This window comes from Rhinichthys klamathensis, unplaced genomic scaffold, assembly GCF_029890125.1.
Source record: "Rhinichthys klamathensis goyatoka isolate OS25496 unplaced genomic scaffold, OSU_Roscu_1.1 h1tg000501l_1, whole genome shotgun sequence".
NCBI classification, from domain to species: Eukaryota; Metazoa; Chordata; class Actinopteri; order Cypriniformes; family Leuciscidae; genus Rhinichthys; species Rhinichthys klamathensis.
This window is the reverse complement of record NW_026606982.1, coordinates 1,042,915-1,066,590: the sequence shown is the minus strand read 5'-3', so window position 1 is coordinate 1,066,590 and position 23,676 is coordinate 1,042,915. Positions and strand designations below refer to the sequence as shown.

At 37.5% G+C, this 23,676-nt stretch overlaps 1 protein-coding gene across 3 annotated transcripts in view; it reads left to right on the top strand.

The window, feature by feature from the left end:
* The window catches only part of lrch2 (leucine-rich repeats and calponin homology (CH) domain containing 2), a 131,009-nt gene that overhangs the window by 25,138 nt on the left and 82,195 nt on the right, over positions 1 to 23,676 (top strand). For all 3 annotated transcript variants that reach the window (XM_056237874.1, XM_056237873.1, XM_056237872.1), the window contains exons 2-10: positions 5,947 to 6,091; positions 7,116 to 7,242; positions 7,323 to 7,428; positions 7,610 to 7,746; positions 9,732 to 9,862; positions 11,026 to 11,113; positions 12,397 to 12,493; positions 14,065 to 14,165; positions 14,324 to 14,388. In XM_056237874.1, the coding sequence (XP_056093849.1) occupies positions 5,947 to 6,091; positions 7,116 to 7,242; positions 7,323 to 7,428; positions 7,610 to 7,746; positions 9,732 to 9,862; positions 11,026 to 11,113; positions 12,397 to 12,493; positions 14,065 to 14,165; positions 14,324 to 14,388 (997 nt within the window). The remainder of the gene's footprint in view (positions 1 to 5,946; positions 6,092 to 7,115; positions 7,243 to 7,322; positions 7,429 to 7,609; positions 7,747 to 9,731; positions 9,863 to 11,025; positions 11,114 to 12,396; positions 12,494 to 14,064; positions 14,166 to 14,323; positions 14,389 to 23,676) is intronic.

Below are 23,676 nucleotides of genomic sequence, written 5' to 3'. Positions count from 1 at the left end.
ACCTAATGCACAAAAAACATGTCCCTGCTTGAAATACAACCACTAATAAACAATCGGTTTTGATGAGGAAAATAAACTATACTACTAGTACCGACTAGAACCCAGAACCTCTGACACACTTGCAAAAGTTCTGCCTCTGGACCATTAAAATTGTCGGATCTATGTATTTAATCACGTGAAAATTCTCACCACTAACAACATATATTATATCTCATTAAACGACAAATTAAACACAATGTACTATTGTATACTATCTATATAACAGGCCATGTCACGCTCTGAGTGAGTGGTATTTACGACAGTAACGTTAAATTCAAGCACTCCACAGTAACTCTAGGGGTCGCTGTTTGACAAAAACGGGATTTCTGCATAATGCCCCTTTAACCAGTAAGGGCCAGTAATATGTCCTCATTAGCCGGTTGTCGTAATATTTTACTATAGATGTGAGGACACCCTCACATTCTCTAGCAGTCATCAGTCTGCGCAACTCTCACTAGCTGGCCTCCGTTACACACGCAATGCAAGAGTGGATGTCTATTTATCGTTGCAGAAGCGCAACAAAATAATGCTTCACGAAAAAAAAATCGAAGATGATGAACCAACGACAAGGAAGCACAAAAAATTAACACACATACACGAGTAAATAGAAACAAGAGTTTGTTGTTAGTTGCCAACATAGTCTAGTCATTTTATGAAAATAATGTAAGAAAAATAATGAATAGGCGTATATAGGCTATATTTGGGTCTTTTTCGAAACTTTCCCCTAATGGGATTCTTCTGGGCTTTTTTGGGTGGGATACAAAATCAGTTGAGTTTGCTTCTGTTGCAATTTGTTCTAGGTTGACCCCCATTTTGGCTTAAAATGACTGGACTAACAGCACAGCAGCTCCAGATAAACAGTGACACCTAAAACAAGTGTATTTGTGGATTTAAAGCAACCTCCGTGTCTGTTTTCAGGCCTTCCCGCTTAGCTCTCTCCAGCGCTGGAAAGCTTTTCTAATATAACGTGGGTCCTAAAGCTCTTTCCTGATCATAACCCTTCATCAACCACACAACCCTTCTAACCCAGTAATATTCTTATGAGCTTATCTCTTTTGTAATGTCTCTCAGCCATCTCTCTTTCTTCAGTCTTTCTTCATATCTCCCTCTTGCTCGTTCTCTCTCCTCCACCATCATACGCCCCCTAATGCTGATTGGCTACACGGAAAGTTGGCTGTCGGTCTGTCCAACTTTCAAACTGCGTTTTTTCAAATATCGCTTACTTCACCTATAAAGGGTTAGTTCACCCTAAAATGTAAATTCTGTCATTTATTCTCCCTCATGTCATTCCAAAACTGTATGAATTTCTTTCGTCAGCAGAACATAGATATTTTGAAGAATGTTTTATAGTTTTGAAGTTCTGTTCCCAGTCATCATGTCATATTCTTCAAATGTGACTGAAAATGATTTATCATTTTTAAAAGCACAAATCCCTTAACTTAAAGTATTTTTAAAAATCTATTTTTTTTACAGTCTATGATTATAATATAATGAATAAAGGTTTGCAGGGTGGTGCGGGTATGGTTACAGCTAAAGCCTAGTTCACACTACATGATTTTAAAACGTCGGGCTGAACTGTCCGGTTCACACTACATGACTTGCTCTCTGTGAAATCAGGAGTGTTCAAGTTGTTGAGCTGTTCACACCACACGACACAACGTGATTGATCCGCAACAGGAGGTAACGCACTACACGAGTTGACAACAACTCTGTCACCCAACGATTCAATCTTGTCTACAAACCACGTTTTGTCACAAAAAATCATGCGATAAAACGAACCGGAAATGACGCGAAACATCACGCGCGCTAATACCCAGCGAAGAAGACGAAGACCCATGCCTTGCTCTGATTGGAGCAACCCATGCCTTGCTCTGATTGGCTGTAGCTCATGACATCACTGAGGTTGAGTCGGGCGACAGCTCTGGATATCTAGCATGCTAGATATTTTTCTGGGCTCGGCGACGCGTCTGCGAGGCGTCAGCGAGCGTCTTTGATGCGTTGTTGGCTCTTTCATACTAACAGATTGGCGAGCGTCCATCGTCCGCTAATCCCCCGCGATTTGCACGCGATAACACCCTGACCTGTCGGCGAGCTCAACGATTTGCAAATCGGGCTTATAATCCTGTAGTGTGAACTAGGCTTAACTGGCCAAAACATGACTCCTCGGCCGACTGGACCAGAAAAAAGATTTTTGCATTGTCTAGCACATGATCACATGCACATCTGAAAATTATACCACACTGTGATGAGGTTCAGTGTTTGAAGAAGGAAGAAGACCGGGGTCGGCGTGACTGGGACTCGCGATTTATTTATAGAACAAAAAGATAAACAAAAAGAGAGAGCCGCGCACGAGCGCATTCACCGTGTCACTTATGCCGAGTTCAGACTGCACGATTTTAGCCCCAAATTTGGCTCACCGACAGGTTTTGAGAAATCGCCGACAAAAGCCCGAAATCACAGGCAAATCGGTGCTCGTTCACGCGAGTGACAATCACGCAGTGTGAATGAGCAAAGACGCGATCTGAGAGAATCGCCGACGCCGTGAGATATTTGGCATGCTAAATATCTGGACCTGTCGGCGATTCACAATCCTGCTGTGTGAATGTGTTCTGACTGAAAACTACATCGGCGATGACCGACAGCCAATGAGAGAGCAAGATACAGGGAGGAGGAGGAGGAGTTATAGACCAGAATATCAGTATTTTAATAGATAGGCCTATATTTACAATTATATCAAACAGAAACAAAGCACAAACATTTGCATGACCAGCAGCAACAGCAGGACATTTGCAAAATTATTTATTTACCCCCAACTCTCTTTGCAAAACACAGTCCCTGCTCCCCTCGTCTTCCCAACCATTTCCTGCATAAACTGTTTTTTCGTTGTTGTTTTTTTTCTCTCGCTACAAATCAGTGCACAGACAATTTGTAGGCTATCATTTTTAATAATAAATTCAGTGTCGCGCGAGAACTCCGGTCTCTTACTATTGTGATCTTCCGTTATTTCCTATCACTTCTCGCGTTTGTTTGGTTGTGAAACGTAGTTTGCGGACCAGGCAGAAGTTGCCGGCGATTCTTTCTTTTGTAAAGTCATGCAGTGTGAAACCTCCTGTCGCCGATCCATCGTGCAGTGTGAACACAGCAGCAACTGAATGTTACCCCAGATAGTCATGCAGTGTGAAAACAACAGTGACCCGATTATTTTGAAAATCGTGCAGTCTGAACTCGGCATTACGTGACACCGCACAACATCAAACAGAATCAAAACAGACGGCGTTTCTCGGCTCTGCACGCGAGTTTCCAGTCCATCTCTCGCTCGTTCCCGCTGGCTTTTATCCGGTCTCTCCGCGCCAATCACTGCAATCAGACACAGGTGTTCGTCATCTGCACTTGACCTACTCACTTACCGCTCGGCTCCCGCCTCTCTCTCCCGCTACAGGGTTCGCTGAACCACGCCCCCCTCGCCACATACACAAATAAACGTATGTATAATACGATGATACAATACAATGATCTTTTTAAACGTTTGAGCATTTGAAGTGAAATGTTGCGTGGTGTGTAAATGTTGACAATGTTGAAGCCCGATTGCTAAACTAACGTGAGTCTGCTGTGCTCTCTATCAGCCAACTGAAGGCTGTTCAAGAGGAATTTCTGAGGTTGGAGTCAGCACAGTTTGGGTTGGTAACGGTTGCCAAGCAACACTGCTCCAGTCTGTAAGAGTTGCCAGGCAGCACAGTTTCAGGTTGGCAACGACCGCTGCACAATCAAATAGTTTTTTTTCCTGCTTGCATCTCATTGGCTGACAAGTGCCAAACCCATAATATTTAATGAATTCTTTTTTGCTGGCATTTGGCCTCAAACTCCTGAAGGATATTATCTGTAACAGGCACAAAATAATTCTGTTTGTATTTCTTCTTTTTCAGTCTGCTTTGATATAGTTAGTCTTTTATATTCCTCTCACATTTCTCTTTTCAAATGGGATGTGAATTATAGAGGAAGTTGACATGACTTTTCTTCTGCATGCATGTCTGCTCCCATGGTAGCACAATGACAACTCAGTTCTGATTGGTTGAAATTGTTATAATTCTGGGTGTTTCTTTTTTTTTGAGAGATTGATGTCTCAGGATGAGGGCTATCAATTTATATCCTTTTTTGTGTGCTTTACCAGTCAAAATGGTCCCAAATGAAGCCAAAGCAAGATGAACCTTTAATTGTCTCAGAACTGTGTTTTTGAACAAATCATTTGAGTATGATTCAATAAGACCTCTTATATATTTTTTTTTTTATGTTTTAATCCTTACAATGTAAGATCTGTTATATGTTTTCCCCAATATCTGTTTGGCTTATGTTTGATGTTAAATGTCATTGTAAGCTTTTATGAAAGTTGAATAAAAAAAATAAAAAACAATGATTCAAAAAGTCACTTGTCACCACCTAATGGCATAATGATGTAACTGGCAAGAAAGTGTCACTGACTAACTGCTAACTGTTAACGGACTAACTGTTGTGTAATAGTTTGACCGTTCGCAAAAGCCACGCCCCCTAGTTATTGTTGCTACGCCCGTCAAACAAATGGTCAAACACGACCAGCGCCACAGATTGCCATGACGGGAAGAGGTGCGTCAGTGACCTTTTTTGGAGCAATACCTCCGCGATATCCTCCAGATCGAGGCAAAAGTGGTTACAGTATGCAGTGGAGGGATATATTCAAAATATAAAAATACGCAATGAAGGAGACACGACTACTATCGAGGCTAATAATGCTCTCAAGGTCTCAAACCGGTCTCAAGCGAAATCTGAGAAACCCCATGACCTGTAACGTTACCTCAAATGCAACCAGCACAGCCTTGAAGAAGATTCTATAAGCTGTTTCAGTGGCTAATTGTTTGGAGTTAGAAATATATAACTCGCGCTGAATATTTAGTAATTTTGCTCTAACGTTAGTCTAAACTGTAGTCTACAGGTGCTGCCTGCGCTAGTGACTGCTGCTCATATCATGGAAATATTTTCATGATATTTTCCCCGAAAATATCATGTTAACAACAACACTTAAGAAAACGTACTTCCTTTGTGGATCCTCTTGATCCTCTTGATCTGCTTTCTCCATGTGTCTTTGACTAATCTCATTGTCTGACACATTTAACTGGGAGTGGGGCCGTCCACACTGTTTTTATCCATTGTAGGGACAACGCACGTTGTGTTTTCGGCTTTTGAAACGGAAAGAACACAACTCCTCCAGACAATCTCTCGGGGTATCTAGTGTCCGATTTACAAACGCCGTGGGCGCACCGCTTCACCATCTTGCTTGGAGTCAATGTTTGACGGACCTGCTCACATAGTAACGGTTGCTATGATGTGTGATTGGACAATAGCCGTTTTGGGGGAGGGGCCTGCGAACGGTCAATTGAACATATTTAAGCATATTTTCAATGTGATACATTCTTTTGACCGTTTTTTTTTTATGAAAAGTGAGCGGGTCACATTCATTTCACTGTTGTGAATCTCAGCCGTTTTATTGCTAGGTGTCACAACAGCAGAGCTTGTGACGGAGCTCTTCACACCGCATCTGAATTAAATGTACCGCCTTGACAAATCAATAATTACCTCTCTTATTTTCTCTCTCTTGCATTCTCTCTCTGTGTGTGTGTGTGTTACACTGCTGCTTTGTCAATGTCTGATAAGGTGAAACTCCTATAGATCAGACTAATCAACCAATTAATTATTCAATTATTCAGTCATTCTACCTGTAGACATTTCCTGAGTAACAGGGGCTTCAAACTTCCTGTTTGTTTGGATGTGCAGTACACTAGCATGCATTATTAATTTGTAAATGTGTGTATCTTTCAGTTGAAAATGTTCACAGTATACTTCGCCACGTTAAACTGACTTTATCTTTTTTCTGTACAGACTTGTCGAAAAACCGCTTTTGTGAACTCCCTCCAGAAGTTTGTATGTTTGCGCCGCTGGAGTCTTTAAACCTCTATCACAACTGCATAAAGGTCATTCCAGAGGCCATTATAAACCTACAGATGCTCACCTACCTGAACATCAGGTAACACCCACACTATGATGTCTTTGTCTTTTAAGATCATCTATTTCTAAGACTATCTTGACATCTGTCTATTATGCTGTTGTTGATCAAGCTGTTAAAATAATGTCTTTTGACTGAAACCGCTTTTAAATCAAATTCAGACCCATAGAAATGCATTGGAATCGACTGCAGGTGCAATTGTTGTCAAGTAAACTTTGTGCTCACCAAGGCTGTGTTTATTTAATCATAAATACAGTAAAAACTAACATTGTGAAATATAATTACAATTTAAAATAACTTATGATATAATTATACATAAAAGTAAAATAACTTTAAATAATAATCTTTCTATTTTTATATATTTTAAAACGTAATGTAATCCTTCGGTTCCAAATCAGAATTTTCAGCAGCTTGTTTGGGTCAGTAATTTTTTATTTTTTTTTATTTTTTATATAAATTAATACTTTTATTCAGCAAAGAATCAAGATGCATTTATAATGTTGCAAAATAATTGATTCCAAAATTCCCAAAAATGCATCATGGTATCCAAATAAGCAGACCAACCGTTTTCAACATTGATAAGAATAATAAATGTTTCTTGAGCAGCAAATCAGTGTATTAGAATGATTTCTGAAGGATCATGTGACACCTGAAGACTGGAGTAATGATGCTGAAAATAAAGCTTTGCAATCAACATGGATAAATTACATTTTAAAATATATTACAATAGAAAAAAATTACTTAAAATATGTAGTAATATGTCACAATATTACTGTTTCTACTGTATTTTTATCAAATAAATTTGGGTGAATTTTTTTTAATCAAAAGCCTTGGTGAGGCTGCAGAGACTTCTTTCAACACATAAAAAAATCTTACCAGCCCCAAACCACTGAACAGTAGTGTATTTTTGTCCAGCAACTGTAAGAGCTTTAATTTTTTTTTTCAGTTGTTGTTGGGGTTTCCTCATTAAAGAAAGTGAGAGATGGTATTAAATAGTATTTATTGAAGACTATTGAACCTAATCCTTGTGTTTTGATGTTTTCAGTCGAAATCAGCTGTCCGTTCTCCCCAAGTTTCTCTTCATTCTTCCTCTGAAAGTGCTTGTGGTCAGCAACAATAAACTCCTGTCTATTCCTGAGGAGATCGGAAAGGCCAAAGACCTCATGGAACTGGTCAGTATGTGAAAATACACGTGTAATATTTGTATACGATATGTTCATATATACACAGTACATGTTTTTTCTGTGTTCAGGACATCAGCTGTAATGAGATCCAGGTGCTTCCTGCTCATATGGGGAAACTACTCGCGCTACGAGAGCTCAACATACGAAGAAACTGGCTACAAGTCTTACCGGATGGTATAGACAGATATATCAACAGAAGCATCAATCGGATAAAACTACAAAAGCTTAGCTGGATATAAATTCACATTCAACACATTTAGTGTTTATGCTAGTTATGCTACTTACTTTGAGATAGGAAGGAATTCCTCATTATATCTTTAGTTTTCCCCTTTCTTTCTCCTTTACTCTCTCACAGAATTGTCTCATCTGCCGTTGATCAGGTTGGATTTCTCTTGTAATAAGATCACTGAGATTCCCATATCTTACCGTAAACTTAAGCAGTTACAGCACATCGTTCTTGACAACAACCCCATGCAGTCTCCTCCCGCCCAGGTATTTCAGTAGTACTCATCTGTTACTGTGTATCTCTTCACATGATGTGTGGCACTGAAGCTGAAGACTTGCTTGATTGTTGTTCCTGTCTGTTGGTAAAATTTTTTATGTTGGCGCCATCCAGTGGCTGACATTGCGAAACACATAAAATATCAAGCATATTGATGCAGTAATGATGGTATTTAATTTTTTTTCTAATCTTACTTGGGGTACCACATAGGAATGCCCCCTCAAAAAATAACGGTCCTGGAAAAAAAACTATTAGTGTCCACAATTTTTTTTGCAGAACTGTTTTCAACATTTATAATAATAAGAAAAGTTTCTTGAGCAGTAAATCAGCGTATTAGAAGAATTATTTCTGAAGGATCATGTGATGACACAATTATCTTTTTGGAGAAATATTATTAAACATGGTTTGGTTTCAAAATTGAGTAATTTCAATTGTCTTAAATGTTCAAGGACTTTGTAGTGTTTAAATTTGAGTGAACTTCGAAAGTTTGAATCACATTTCAAGCATAATTTCTGCATTGTGTATTATTTGCGTAAATAAATAGGCTACTCAACCACTCAACCCCCCTCCCCCCAAAACACAGCGAACTTGTGGTGCTTGGCCTTTTTACCATCACAGTGGTAAAAATCTGCCATCGTCACAGCTCTAACCAAACCACACTTTTCATTTTCCAGTTTGATTACTGTAAGGATCCATGGGACCCATCAGCCGTCACACTGTGCCCTTAAGCAATGCACTTAACCCAAGTTTCTCCAGTGTTGTTCTTGCTTGAAAGGAAGACACATGCTGCTGTACTTGTGGGCAGTAAATCAAACGATAAAATTCTTTGTTTCACAGAGTGTGATGATGTGTAGGATTATGTTGTTCTAGTCACAGCGTTATCAAAGAACTGTGTTCTGAGAACTCAGATTTAATCTCATCAGTATATTGTCTTTTAGGAAATGCGAGCTGTTGATAAGGGCTTGGTCCTTTTTCCTCTTCATCTGAAAAATCCTTTTTTTTAGACAATCACGTAAAATGCGTAATGTTTTGTTCTGTCTGATAAGTTGATAAAAAACTAAAAACAAAGATCATGTTTTCCCTGACTATGGCTTGTCTTGCTCAGACACGCAGTTGTGGAGCTCAGCATGTTCTTCCCTTGACTGAAATTAATTTTGGATTTGTTTGGAATGTTCTTTGGTCCGTTTAGTTTTTCCTGGGAAATGCAATGCTGAGAGAGGGAGGGGGAGGGGGAGGGGGAGGGGGAGGGGGAGAGAGAGGGGGAGGGGGAGGGGGAGGGGGAGGGGGAGAGAGAGAGGGAGGGGGAGGGGGAGGGGGAGGGGGAGGGGGAGGGAGAGAGAGAGAGAGAGAGAGAGAGAGAGAGAGAGAGAGAGAGAGAGAGAGAGAGGGAGAGAGGGAGAGAGGGAGAGAGGGAGAGTGTACAGGTGGATTCAAGTCAAGTTAAATTTTTTTTAAGAAGAATTATGTCAATGATGTGTTAGCACATTGCAGTATCTTACATAAATTGCTGCATTAGACTTAAAGTGAATATTTACATGAGAATGAATATTGACTATTTATAATGTCTGTCTGTCTGCTATGTATGTGGTGCGATTAAAAAAAAACAGTTTTTTTTAAAAGAAGTCTTTTATGCTCACCAAGGCTGCATTTATTTGATATAAATACAACAAAACAGTTACGCTAAATGTTGTTACATTTTAAAATAACTGTATTTTCAGCATCATTATTCCAGTCTTTAGTGTCACATGATCATTCAGAAATCATTCTAATATTGTGATTTGCTGCTCAAGAAACATTTATTATTATCAGTGTTGAAAACAGTTGTGAAAATAGACATTTCAAAAGAAGAGCATTTATTTATTTCAATTAATCAATATTAATTTCAGTGATCCACTTTTACAGAGGCTGTTTTTTTTCTGTGATGTTTAGAAACGTTCTTGTCGGTTTTTAGATACATTTTCTTCCTTGCTTTCAGATCTGCCTGAAGGGAAAGATCCACATCTTTAAGTATTTAAACCTGCAGGCATGTCGCCTGGATAAAAAACCAGACACACTTGACCTGCCTTCTTTGGGAAAGCGCTGCTTACCTCAGCAGCTAACAGACAGGTAACTACAGCAAGGCTTGAAAAAAATCAATGGTTCACTCCGAGCAGAATCAGTATTTTAACATTTCTGTTCTGCTTTCCTTCTGTAACATTACAGAAGGAAGTTTTATTAGAAAAAAATACTGATTAATAACGTTATTTTTGAACAATTATTTCCCCCCTATACTTTATACCAGACCTTGAATAGAACTTTATTCTAAATAGCTTTATACTAAAGCTTGTGACTAAACCTCGTAACCCTAGTGTATCCTCAAACTGTTGGCAAAACCTCGTACAGTAGCACAACCCGCCTCAATCATAAATGCTAAATCATAAATCATAAAATTGTTTGCAGTGCAAGGGGAAATCAAGAACTGGTTCTTTGAACAAGCAATGCATTTAAGCTGTACTATTTGAATTTATGATTGGTTGACTTAAGAAACATTAGAGCGAGTAATTGAGTTGTCAATTCAAACCATTTGTTCAAAAGCACTGATTCATTTAAGAAACTAGTGACTTTTTTGTGAGTCATTTTATTATTCATTCAAAGGATTTGTTCAGAAAGGCTGATTCATTCAGGAATGAAACCCCTCTGTGTTGCTTGGAGATGTCCTATGGTTCTGCTTTGAATTTGTTTGAGACTATTTTGTTGGTGGAGCAATTGCAAAGTAACTGGCAAATTGTGTTTAAAATATTACTCAAATTAATATATTAATTTGATATTCAATATCTATTCAACAATATTACTTTTTTTTGTTGCTTTTCAGTAGATTAAAAAAATCAGCTGAATTAGAGATTTTTGTGATCTGTCTGTACAAAGCTTTAGATTCCTTCTTTCTCCAATAATTTCTTTTTAATGATTAGCTGCTAGCCATCATTGCTACTGTAGTTCTAATGTGATGACTTAAGTAGTAACGAAGGCTTGTACATATCTTTTAAACCTATCAGTGGTAGCTCACAAATCAGTGCTGTAAGTAGTTTCACACAGAAGAGGATCTTCGGGACACAACATTTACGCAATTGGCCAATGACTATTGTATAAAAGTGTTGTATCTTTCAAGTGTGATATGCTTCATTATTATTTCATTGAATTTATCCTCATCCAACTCTCAGTGTAGTGAAGGGAAATTATGTTGTGTGTCTATTTATCTCTTGTTTTACATGAATATGTGTTTGTTTGTGTAGTATGGAAGATTTTTATCCCAGTAAAAACCATGGCCCTGACTCCGGTATTGGCAGTGACAATGGGGACAAAAGACTGTCGACTACAGAGGTAAACACACAGACACATTAGTTGTACACATATATAGTTAGTGCTGCAAACGGCTCAAATATTGAGTTTTTTTTACTTGATATAATAGAAAAAAGTTTTGAATTAATTCTGCCTGACAATCAAAACAGTAGACAGAGGCCCTGTTTACACCTGGTATTAGGATGTTTTGGTCGATCGGATCACAAGTGTACGACTCTAAAAACAGGTGTAAAGGGGGTCTAAAACTTTTGAGCTTGTCCATTTTCGACCACTTCCAGAGGTAGTCGAAAACGCATTAGACCGGATTGATTTCTTGGTGTATTCATTACTTCAATGAGCTCATTGTTTCTGCCTTAAATTATTACATTGTTTAAATGAATACATTTTTAGCTAACTGTGATTTTGTATTATGTACATTTCTGAAATACATAACTTTTACCTCTAACAGATCAATTACCTCTAACAGATCACTCTAAATTGTAATGTGGACTCATGCATTTTTTGAAAAGCTGCTTTGAAACGATGCGTATTGTGAAAAGTGCTATACAAATATGCTATACTAATAAATGTGAATTGAATTGAATTATGTGATGTGGTCGTAAATGCTCATGTGGTCGAATGTGTTCGCACAGAGACAAAAGGCCACCTGTTCTCCGCCTACTGACCTTAGCACAATGTTCTCACCATTCCTGATTTCCAACACGCACTCACCGCGTTCAGCTGATCTTGTGGATATCAGAGCAGAAACGAAAGCCATTGTTCACCGTATGTTTTTCCGTCGTCTCCATGCACGTTCATATGTAAATTGCGCAAGCTTATTTTGTCCATTAGATCAAAAGATCTGAAAAACCCATACATATACCCACCCATAGACCCCTCCCTTGAAGAAATCAGGACAGAAGTAGTTGAAAGTGGACAAAAGAGACAGGTGTATAACAGGTGTAAACGGGTATGTCTCTCACTCTTCTACTTATGATCTGATCGACCAAAACACATCTTAATACCAGTTGCAAACAGGGCCTGAGGTGGGGTGAGTTAAGCTCATAATTAGGTGGGCTGTGCACACCTGTGGAACTTGACCTGATCTGGATGTTCAAGAAAGACGATCTAAAACAAGTAGCAATTACTGAGTAAATACAAAGACTATAGAATAACATAAAACGCGTCACTCGTATAATGACTTGTCTTAAAGGGACTTTGGTAAATCTCTAGTACAGTTTGCCAGAGGCAAAAAATCTAAAAAATATTTTATTTCCTTTCTATTGTTTTTTTCTCTCAATCCTGTTCTGTCTGTCATTCCCCAGCCATCTGATGATGATACAATGAGTCTCCACTCTCAAGTGTCTGAGACCGCGCGGGCTGACCCACACATACTTCTCACAAAGCTGGACTCAAACAAAGGTGTGCTTTCAGCATTAGTAATATTGGCCATAGGTTATTATTCACATTGTGTATTTGTTTATTTCTTTGATAGTGATCAATCCAGCATTGTGTATTGTGTCATGACTCATGACATTAGATACTCAGGTCTGCTGTCTGTTTTGTCACTTTGAAATAAACTTGGATTTGTTTGTACCATAAGACACCATAGTAATGATGCCAAGATAAGAGACAGGATTCTACCTCTGCTTATCGTCGCTAAGACTAAATACATTAACATTGTTATATCCATTACCATGCTAAACTATTCCAAGAGTTGTCATAATTTAATTAATTTAATTAACATAATTTAATGCTTACTTAAAGTTAAGCTTTAGAAATATATGAAATAGTTTAATAACACTGTTCATTTAAATTTTATTCAGCATTAAAGTTGATCAATAATAAGAAATGTTTCTCGAGCACCAAATCTCAAGCACCAAATACGGCATATCAGAATGATTTCTGAAGGATCATGTGACACTGAAGACTGAAGTAATTTCACCTTTGCCAACACAGGAATAAATTATTACAAAAAATATATTTAAACAGTTACTTTAGTTACTTTAAATTGCAGTATTATTTCAGTTTGATCAAATAAATGCAGCATTGGTGAGCATAAGAGACGACTTTAAAAAACAATAGAAAATCTTACTGACCACAAATGTTTGAACAGTAGTGTACATGTCAGACACAATTTCAAAATCAGTGCATCCCTAAAAGCGAGTGAATTCAGACTCCGGTGTAGATACACCAAATCACACAATATAAGTGATTTTCAAAAATCAAATTTTAATTGCATATTTCAAAATGCTTATTTATAAGGTAAGGTTTTTTTATTTTTTGTTTTGTTTTGCTGTTCAACCAATTGAATTAGAAACCGATTATTTGTATCCTGTTGTCCTGCAAAGCCTTAGTGAGCCATAAACATTTGTGCACAGTTATCAGACATCTAATTCACCTGTAGCGTGCAGACACTTGATTGTTGAGGCCAACACAATTTCCTGTTCTTTCTGTCATTAAAATGGTGTTATAAAAGCCAGTAATTGTCAGTTATTAAGTGAACGACTCAGACAAGTCGGGAAATTACCTATAGCCGCAAATTCACTTCTTTATTCAGAAAGGCTTGATATGTCATATATTTCTGTAATTATGTTGTTTGTTCACTTATGATTGTCATCACTACTTATGATCACAGTCATGACATACTAATATGCAAAATCCGATTCCCTAGAAGACATAACATAATGAACTAGCTGTTGCATTGCATACCAGAACTAACTTATTCCATTGTGCATTGAAGAGATAAAACATAATTTCTGTTTGTTGACTTTTGATTGACACCACTACATATTTTTACAGTCATGATTTACTGATATGCAAACCCATGCCCTAGAAACATCACAGAAAAAAAAAGACAAAAGACAAATAAAGCCTCTTGGTGTTTGTGAGAAGTAGCATGTCATATTGCTGGTATGTAGTTGGCAATTACAGTATAAGTTTACAGGAATAAAAGTGCCTCACCTTAGTGTTCTCATGTCAATTATCTGCAGATCAGGAACCATATGACTTTATTGACCCAAATCCAGATGAAGAGGCCATTCTGTCTGAGGGAGATCTACAGCACAATGCACCCTATGTGTCGTGTATAAAGGTATGCTTAAACATTCACACAGATCCATACTCCTCCTGTGTACTTGCTTTTTAAAATCCTTATCTGTCAAGCAAAGACACCACAAGCATGCACATGTGTACATAAACACACTCAGTGCACCACACAATGTAAAAGAGCTTCCCCTCTCTCATCCTCAGGAGTTGGAGCGGGTTCTGAAAACACACCAAAGCAAAGACAAAGAGAACTGGAAAGAAGAGTCTGGGTAAGTCTGACTGGTTTTATGGGAGATATTATATAGGGAACATTCCTATACGCAAAATCCGTGCTACTGAGGTTTGTAGTTTTGAGTCAGTTTCCTGCACAGACTTCAAAATTACATCCATTATCATAAATGTTGCCTTTGCTACACTTCCTGACTATAAAAAGTCTCACTCGTAAATATCTCTTACTTCAAGTGTGTGTATTCAAGGTCATTTACCCATTTATGGAATCTAGCTACGGTCATAAAGGTTTTAATTTACTAGCTACGGTCAACAAATGTTTTAACTTGTCATTTCATTAATTAATCTCTGTATCATGCACTTAAGGCAATTCATTCATATTCAACAGCCCTACTAGAGACATGAAAAGAATCGTTCCAAATTTTGGGGTTGGTAAGATTTGTTCAATGTTTTTTAAAGAAGAAACAATAATGTTTTGAAATATTACTACAATTTAAAATAACGGTTTTCTGTTTTAATATATTTTTAAAAAGTCATTTATTCCTGTAATGGCAAAGCTGAGTTTTCAGCATCATTACTCCAGTCTTCAGTGCCACATGATCCTTCAGAAATCATTCGAATATGGTGATTTACTATGGTGATTGTGACCGGACAAATGAACACTGAAAAGGCTGCAACTTAAATACAAAGCAAATGAGGGAAATAATGACAAACACCTGTGATAATAAATGAATCTCCATGACAACTAAAGAGTGGCGGGAAACTGAACTAAGGAACACATGTGACTGAAAATAAACTAAAAGTCCATGAAAATGAAACCAACTAAACAGAACCGTGACATAAGTAAGACGTGATGACTGACAGGATGATGTCTCAACAGATCCTGAGGAGCGTTATTGACAAATATCTTCTCTTGTAAAATGTGTGGTCAGTACCACTGCTTCCTATAGCCTACACAGAGTAAATTGGAAAATGAAAGTAAAAAAACTAGCATCCATTCAACAGCGATTTCAATACCTGAATATTGATAGCGTCTCCCTATTGCCTGCAAACGCAAAATCCATCTCATATTTTTTTCCAATACCATGTTCCTTTAGGGGCTCTGTAGAATGTGTAATTTCCTTTCTAAACTAATATTCAGCTTCGGGCACATCCCTAATCATGGCTGAATAAAAGTATTAATTTCTTTTAAAAACCTCAAACTTTTGAACAGTAGTGTGTAAGCATAAATAACATGCTAACACATGTTATAGGTCAAGGTTTCATACATACTATGGCTGTACGCTAATGGTTAAAGATCCAAGCTGCTGACACAAAGGTCAATAGTTTGGGTTGACACATGAATAGAGCTTCAAGAAGACTTCCTGTGTGAATGTGAGCTGATGTGCTGTATAGTATTTCACACCGGATGAAGCCTCTTTAGGAGCAAAAAGTTTAACCATATTGAAATTATTAACAAGACATGAAAACTCTTGAAACTGCTCAACGATGGATTTTTTTTATTGGGACTATGTTCCAAACAAAGTGTGTAACAAGTACCAACTGTAGTGTAGTGTTTTTAAACAGTTAAGGGGCCTTTCACACAGAATGCATTTTTGTTTAAACAGTGCAGTGGAATGAACAAAAAACGCAAGATCTAGACATGTTTGAACTGTGTTTTTAGAAAGGCTTGACAAAAGACTGTCAATCAGTCAAACATGTCTCTCTAGCACACGTATTTACAAAGAAAACAAAAGCAGTGCAGTGGAATGTAAAAATGTGTTCTGTGTGAACATAAGCTTAGTCAAACCTAAGCTTAAATGCCACCCAGGTTTTGCATTGTGGCTTTTGTATTTTACATGGATTTTTGTTCCATGCAGATGTGCGGTTTGTCACTGGAGAAGGTTTTGATGTGGTTGATTTATTTCTATAAATACATCTGATACACTGTGTATGTGTGTGTGTCTGTGTGTGTCACAGAAAAGGAAGGACAGGAAAAGTGACGAGCATGCATGTTTTGTACAAGCAAGTTACTCACTTTTTTCTCATTATTTTCTTTTTCACTAGATTACTTAGAACAGGTGTGGCACATTTTCCCTGACTTACATCACCATGACTTTCATAGTCAACTAACCACTGTTTCGCAATGCAATCTGACATGACATGATGACATTATATCTTAATTATGGTTTTTTGTGTTGTCAAAAATGTCAGTAGTCAGTGCCAACATAAGTTACATTTCTTTTCTTCAGTACAATAACAGGTTTGATTCTTTGTCTGTCTGAAACTTAACGGTCAAATAGGGCTGAAAGGTAAGAGAGTCTTTAGGGCGGCTTGTGTAATGACTGTTTTTACACTTGGGATACTTAAATGCTTCACTCATCAATTAGCAGTTTTCCCCATGTAATTGCCACTAATTTATGTGCTTTACATAGACATACATAGACTAATACTTTTACAGGTAATGTTTTACAAACTAGTTGTGAGTTTGTAAAACTTTACCTGTAAAAGTATTAGTCAAAATCTGCTAAGGGGTATTTTTACAATAATGTTTCATAAGTTAACTACTTTAGTTAACATGAACTAAGAATGAACAATACTTCTACAGCATTTATTAATTTAGTTAATGTTACTTTCAGCATTTACTAATACATTATTAAAATCAAAAGTTGTATTTGTTAACATTATTTAATGCACTGTGAACTAACAAGAACAATTAACTACTATTTTTATTAACTAACATGAACAAAGATTAATACATATTTATATAAATAAAAAATAAATGCAAACAAATGTATTACTTATTGTTAGTTTCTTAGTTAATACATTAGCTAATGTTAACTAATGAGACCTTAATGTTAGTGTTACCATTTAAAGGTACAATATGTAGGATTTTTGCAGTAAACTATCCAAAAACTACTAGGCCAATGTTATATATTTTGTTTAGTTGATCACTTACAATATCCCCAATGTTTCCAACTATTTGTAAACTTGGTTAAAATTGTGATTTTAACCAAGGAAACGGGACGTGTCAGCAGGGGTGAGGAGTCGCCAGTCAATGGTCATATCCGGGTTACCCTCGGTTTCCGGTCGTACTGCCATAGTAACCATGGCGACAGACGTGGACAACTGGGTTATGCTTAGCAGGACGCTCACGCTGTTATTGTTTTGTTCAAACATTTTGGACCATGGCAAGCAGACTTTGAGACAAAAAGAGGACTAGAACGAAGATCAAAATCTTTCGAGATGCCGAGAGCTCCACGTCCGCGACTAACTTCGACTTGACAGAGACGCGAGTGTTGCATGTACTTTATTAACGTAAGACAGGTGAGCAAATGTACATAGAACTAATCAATGTTATTTAGTTCAATATGATGAAATCTGATCTGTATGTTATTCTAATGTTGATCTAGCTTACTGCTAGTCTCATACAGCCAACAAACAACCTAACTAACAACATTCAACATGCCTCAAATGCCGTTTAGTGTGATCGTGTAACTATTAGAGCAAGTGAAACAGCGCTGCGTTACCTTAAGTTTAATTCATCTAATAAACTGACCTGTGAGTAACTTATTAATTCAGCACTTGTGTGTAGTTCGGTAGAATAAAATGTCCTTATTCCTTTATATCCTCGGGACTCGCGTGTGGCGCTGGTATACGTCTCTCATTAGCAATCGCGCCCTGCTTCACACCACAGTCATGTTAAAAACATCACTGTATTCACTCATCCATAAAAGATCCATCAGCTTGACGACAAGATCCATAATTCCGCTTGATGCTTTGCGTCATCGATATACGCCTTTGTTATTGTATGAGATTAGCGACCCCTGGTGGCCAAAAATTACATACTGTGCGTTTAATTAAATTTAACAAATCATGTAAAAAAAATTGCATCTTTTATTGGAAAATTAAACCACATTTGATCAAACTTTGATCATTTTTATAATTGATAATCAGTTGTTATAATTGATAATAACAACTGAGAAGATAGTGATCAAACTACATTTTATAAAAATCACCTGTCGAGTTTGTAATATATATTTCATCAGCCAATGAGTCCATTTGGACGACTACAGGGACTCATCTCAAGATCACTCATTTAACATTTAATCTTTTGCCAAAATGATGGGGAAAAAAAAGATCAGTTAAGAATATAAAATTATTGAAAATATTCAAATCAGGAATGTTAGAATGCGTAGTTTGTGCATGAAAAATGTCCGTCAAAACATTTTGAAAGATTGCAAAGTTTTTCGGATTGGCTTTTATTCTCTTTTGCATGAAGCATTTCCCTGATCATTCCGATTCAATGTCAGCGAGTGAAGAACAAATTTATACTCGCGTGCGTTATGTATTATGTACGTTATCGTCTCTGACCGACAGCATGTTGAAGCCACTCAGGCCGTCATGTCCACCCTCTTCTCGGAAAGCGAGGACTTTGTCAAAACATCTGATAGTGTGGGTTTTCCAGGAAATGCGTGTACTCCCTGGACCTCTGCTTCTCGTAAATACTGCAGTGAATACTGCATGTTATTTTTTGATAGACATTATTATTGTGATCTTCACTATTCCGTAAGGAAATAATTTATTTCTTAGCTGGCAACTTGGCAAGTATTCAGTGAAGTGATTGATGCCCATGAGTGTGGTACAGTATGTCAATGTTTTTAGTTGTAATATTTCAACCGACAGATAGCCTAAGTTTTTGATGGATGTGATAACGTGCGTGATAGGTGAACTATGTTGGATTTTTGGGTAATTATAAAATGTGTTAGAGACATTCTAAATGCTTTTTGTGTAGTTAATTATACTTATTTTACGGAATTAAGTTTATTTCATGGCTTAAATAAATGACATGTTATACTGGCTGACATGTTTGTCGCAAATTTGTTGACTTTTGAAAATCAAGTTTATTTATTTATTAAACTGTGCTTTTCAGATTTTTCAGGTTGGTCTAATAGTAGTTTTCAGTTACATAAATTGAATAAAGTAAAATAAACAAATGTAAAATAACTGCATTGTCTTCACTGTATAAATTAAATACAGATTCATCTTTATTAATGTTGTTCAGTCAGGAGTGATTTTTTTTTTTCTTTGTCCTTTATTGTTTGATTAGCATTAAAAAACAGACAGCAGCAGGTTTATTAGGCTGCTGTCACTTTAAAAGCTGCATGGAACCAACATAATGATATGCATGTGTTTTATTTCTCAACTGTTTATGTGCACTTAAGACATAAACCAACTATATGTACTAGGATTCTCGCCAAGACGGGCATTTTGACATAATTTTGTGTGAATATTTTCCCAAACATGCGCGACTGTGCTTGCAACTGAGAATTTTAGTTCACGTCATCTCAGCACATTTAGTGGTGTAACGAGTTACCTCAAAGGGATTAATTATGAATATTTGGGTCAGCTAATTGGATTAACTTGATGTAGCTAAATTAATATTACAATCAATTAATCAGTTTTTTGATTATTCATGTATTCTAAAATAGGGCATCTTTCATGGCCACAGAAAAATTATTATTTCTTAGCATGTACAGCGCTTAGAGCATGTAACAAGATCAAGATTGTAAAATAAACTTTGTTGCAAGCAGAGAATCAGAACCAAATATGTATTATGCACAAGTTTTATTAACTAAATCACAAACAACTAAACTAAACAAACATACATGCATAGGTAAAATAGTGAGTGACAGAATGAAACCGGAAGCAGGAAATGGAACTATGGAAAAGATCCATTTAACTATGAAAAGAACCATCAGCATACTATTTTCAGAGCACCTCATTAAAGTCGGCATGAAACGGAAGTTGAGATTGTCATTTTTTCCTTGTTGTGACGTATATCCGAGTGAAACGGCTTCTGAAATTAGAAAAAAAAATGTAGGGCGGGGCTTGATTTCGTCCTTCGGGAATTGATTGGATCGTTGGAGGTTGGGCGTTGCAAACAAAATGGAAGCAGATTTGAATGCTAGTTTACATTCAGTTGTAGCCGCACCCTCATCGGCTCTGGCCGCACCCTTTCGCCATGGCACGTGACCGAAAGAGAAGAGAGGTCGTTTCCAGGGGGGAGGGAAGGGTAATGTATTTGATTAAAGATTATAAGGGTACATGAATTTAAAAAAAATAATGAAGTGTACAGCTAAATCATTTATAATAAACACTAGAAGTTCTAGAAGAAGATTCCACAGGTGCACGGATGACGTCAAAATTGGCCTGTTCAAAGCATATTGCACTCCTTTGTATACGGCTCCTTTATGGACTAAGTTTAAAAAGGCTAGTATGCAGAAGCTTAAGGTTGCTTATAATGACTTTATGAGGACACTGCTCTAGTGCAAGTGACCTGTTTTGTAATGCAGGGGTCTGCACTTTTCAGGCATTACTGAGGAGACTCACCTACAAATTCATTTGTCGCCTGAATGACTCCCAGAACAGCATTGTGATGCTGCTAGTAAATCCTAGGTTTAGTGCCATACGATACCAATCATCACTATGGAAAGGCTGGCATAAGTGTCTTTTATAGAAATGCCGTATTTGAGCTTTTTTAAATTCTCTTTATCTTTGTATCTCTTTGTATATGTTTCTGATTTATGTATTGTTGCATGTTATGTCTGTGCCTTCTGAATGGACCAAGAGTCTGTAAATAAAGGTTGATGATGATGATGATGACTACAATATTACATATAAAAAGAAGATTTGTCAAATTTGATTTCATGCCAACTTTAAATGTATACTTGCATGGTCTTTGGAGTGGAAACATTTCTTGAAGTTCCTGAAGAAGGATGTTGATGGTTCCATTAGTCTCAATCGATTTCTTCGGTGTTGTATGAAGAAAAGTTGATGAACTTGAGTGGTTTGTTTGACTCTGTTCTGGTAGAAGGTTTTCTCTCCATGAACACATAGCTGAGCACATGCAGATTGTGGCCTGCCGGAAAGGCCACGCAGGCATCCAAGGAGTGAGGTCGGAAGAGTTGATGGTTGCCCATTCAGTGATGGTAAAGTTGCAGTTTTCTTCTGAGTTGGATTGAAGAAAATACAGTCTGACTCTGTTGGGAGAGTGAAGGCTTAGCAGGCTGTGGTCATGGCCTGCCGGGGCCCCCACAGAAGAAGCAGCAGTAGAGGCCAGAAGAAGAGAGAGGGGGGTCACTGTGAATTTGTCTCTAATAAAGCCTGAGAAAAGCCCCACCTCTCCGGGTTTGCTTGACCAATGAGAAGGGTGGAATTTCCAAGTGGGAAAATTCCTCTGTTGTTGATTTATAGGTCTTTGTTTTAAGTGTGCTCATTTGCATGTGCAGCTGGATTGGTTGCTGATGAAGAAACTATGAAAGATTCTTGTAATAATATGAATGAATGAGGCATTTATATAGCGCTTTTCATATGTACTACTGTACACCCAAAGCGCTTTCGGGGTCTCTCCTCATCCACCACCAGTGTGCAGCATCCACTTGGATGATGTGACGGCAGCCACAGAACAACGGCGCCAGTGCGCCACACACCAGCTATAGGTGGAGAGAGGAGAGAGAGTGATAGAGCAAATTCAATGAATGGGGATTATTAGGAGGCCATGATTGGCAAGGGCCATTGGAGGGAATGTGGCCAGGACACCGGGGTTACACCCCTACTCTTTATGAGAAGTGCCATCGGATGTTTAATGACCACAGAGAGTCAGGACCTTGGTTTAACATCTCATCCGAAGGACGGTGCTCTTTGACAGTATAGTGTCCCCATTACTATACTGGGGCGTTAGGACCCATTCAGACCACAGGGTGAGCACCCCCTGCTGGCCTCACTAACAGCTCTTCCAGCAGCAACCTAGTTTTCTCAGGAGGTCTCCCATCTAGGTACTGACCAGGCTCAGCCCTGCTTAGCTTCAGTGGGCAACCAGTCTTGGGCTACAGGGTGATATGGCTGCTGACAATATGTTGCGCAGCTATCGACATATGTACACAATCATTTCGATCTTCAAAGTACCAATTTATAGAGACCAAACCTGTAAGGTGAGGTTACCTTGACCGTTGGTTCTATCATAAAATCCACAGTATCAAAAATAAAAAATAATAGAATTAAAAGACACTACACAAAACAGTAAATCATTCACACAATGTTCTGGGGTGCATGTTCGTTTATAGATCAGTTCGTCCATTCATGCGCAGGAAAGTCTGTTTAAGGGCTGTGGGTCTTTTCTATGGCCTCTGCTTTTTCCACGTGACCACATTTTTAACAGCAATAAAACCAACTTATCTGATTGTAGTCATGGTAACCAAGACCCTTCTTGCCCTTGTTGGGGGGATAGGACCATAGATCCCAGAGTGAGTTTTAAAGATCATTTGTTAAATATAACAAATTAGGGATGGGCGATATGGCCTAAAATCCATATTGCGATATACATTGCAGCCTCTTGCGATAACGATATATATCACGATATATAAATTATAATAGAACCATTTCAGAACAGGTTAGACAGACCATAAGGAAAGCCAAACTGCAAAATGTATTTGTTTTAAAAACATTTATTATGCAAAACTGTAATTATAGAACATAATGTTGCAGATGAATAAAATTCAAGTACACTAGCTGCAGAGACTTTAACAAAGAAAAAGCTTAAAGTATTGGGTTTATTTCCTGTAGTGCACGCCTGTTTCACACATACTCCATGTGCAGTGCAGTGCGGTGGTGTGCGGCACAGGAGCAGCACGCGCTATTGTGCTTTCACATATGGTTTGCAGTGCGCAACTGATCTACGGCTGTACGACAAACAACATTAATCCTCTATTTTTTATTTTAAATCACTATTTATATTATTAGTGTCTTTTATAAAATAATATAAAAGAGTTTCAGCATTGTGATTCTATTTGTACACAGACAGTAGGCTAGTAATACGCACTCTTTCACAAGACTTACGCACTCTTTCACAAGGCTATTCATGTTTAAATTTATAACACTTAAAAACATATTATTACTTCTATATAGATTTATATAGTAAGTTGCTCAAGCAAGTGGCAAAACATTTATACATTTATGTTAACATCGCAAACATTTTAAATTAAAACATACATAATTGACATAAACAGGTCTCTCATACCTTTTCTTTTGCATTTAAATCTTTTTTACAAGAAATATTGCAATCACAAAGAACTTGTTTCACGAAGAGACAAGTGCATCCATTATGTCGCGTTGTTGAGGTAATGTTACTGTGTAGTTTCCTTGCTTTAATTACCCCGAGCTTAAAGTTAAAAAGAAAATGATTGAAAAATAGTATATATATTTTTTTACTATATTAGTAAAGAGATTACTATATTTTCATATCAATCCGTGTTCATTTTGACCATGAACCATGCGCTGTCACTTTAATT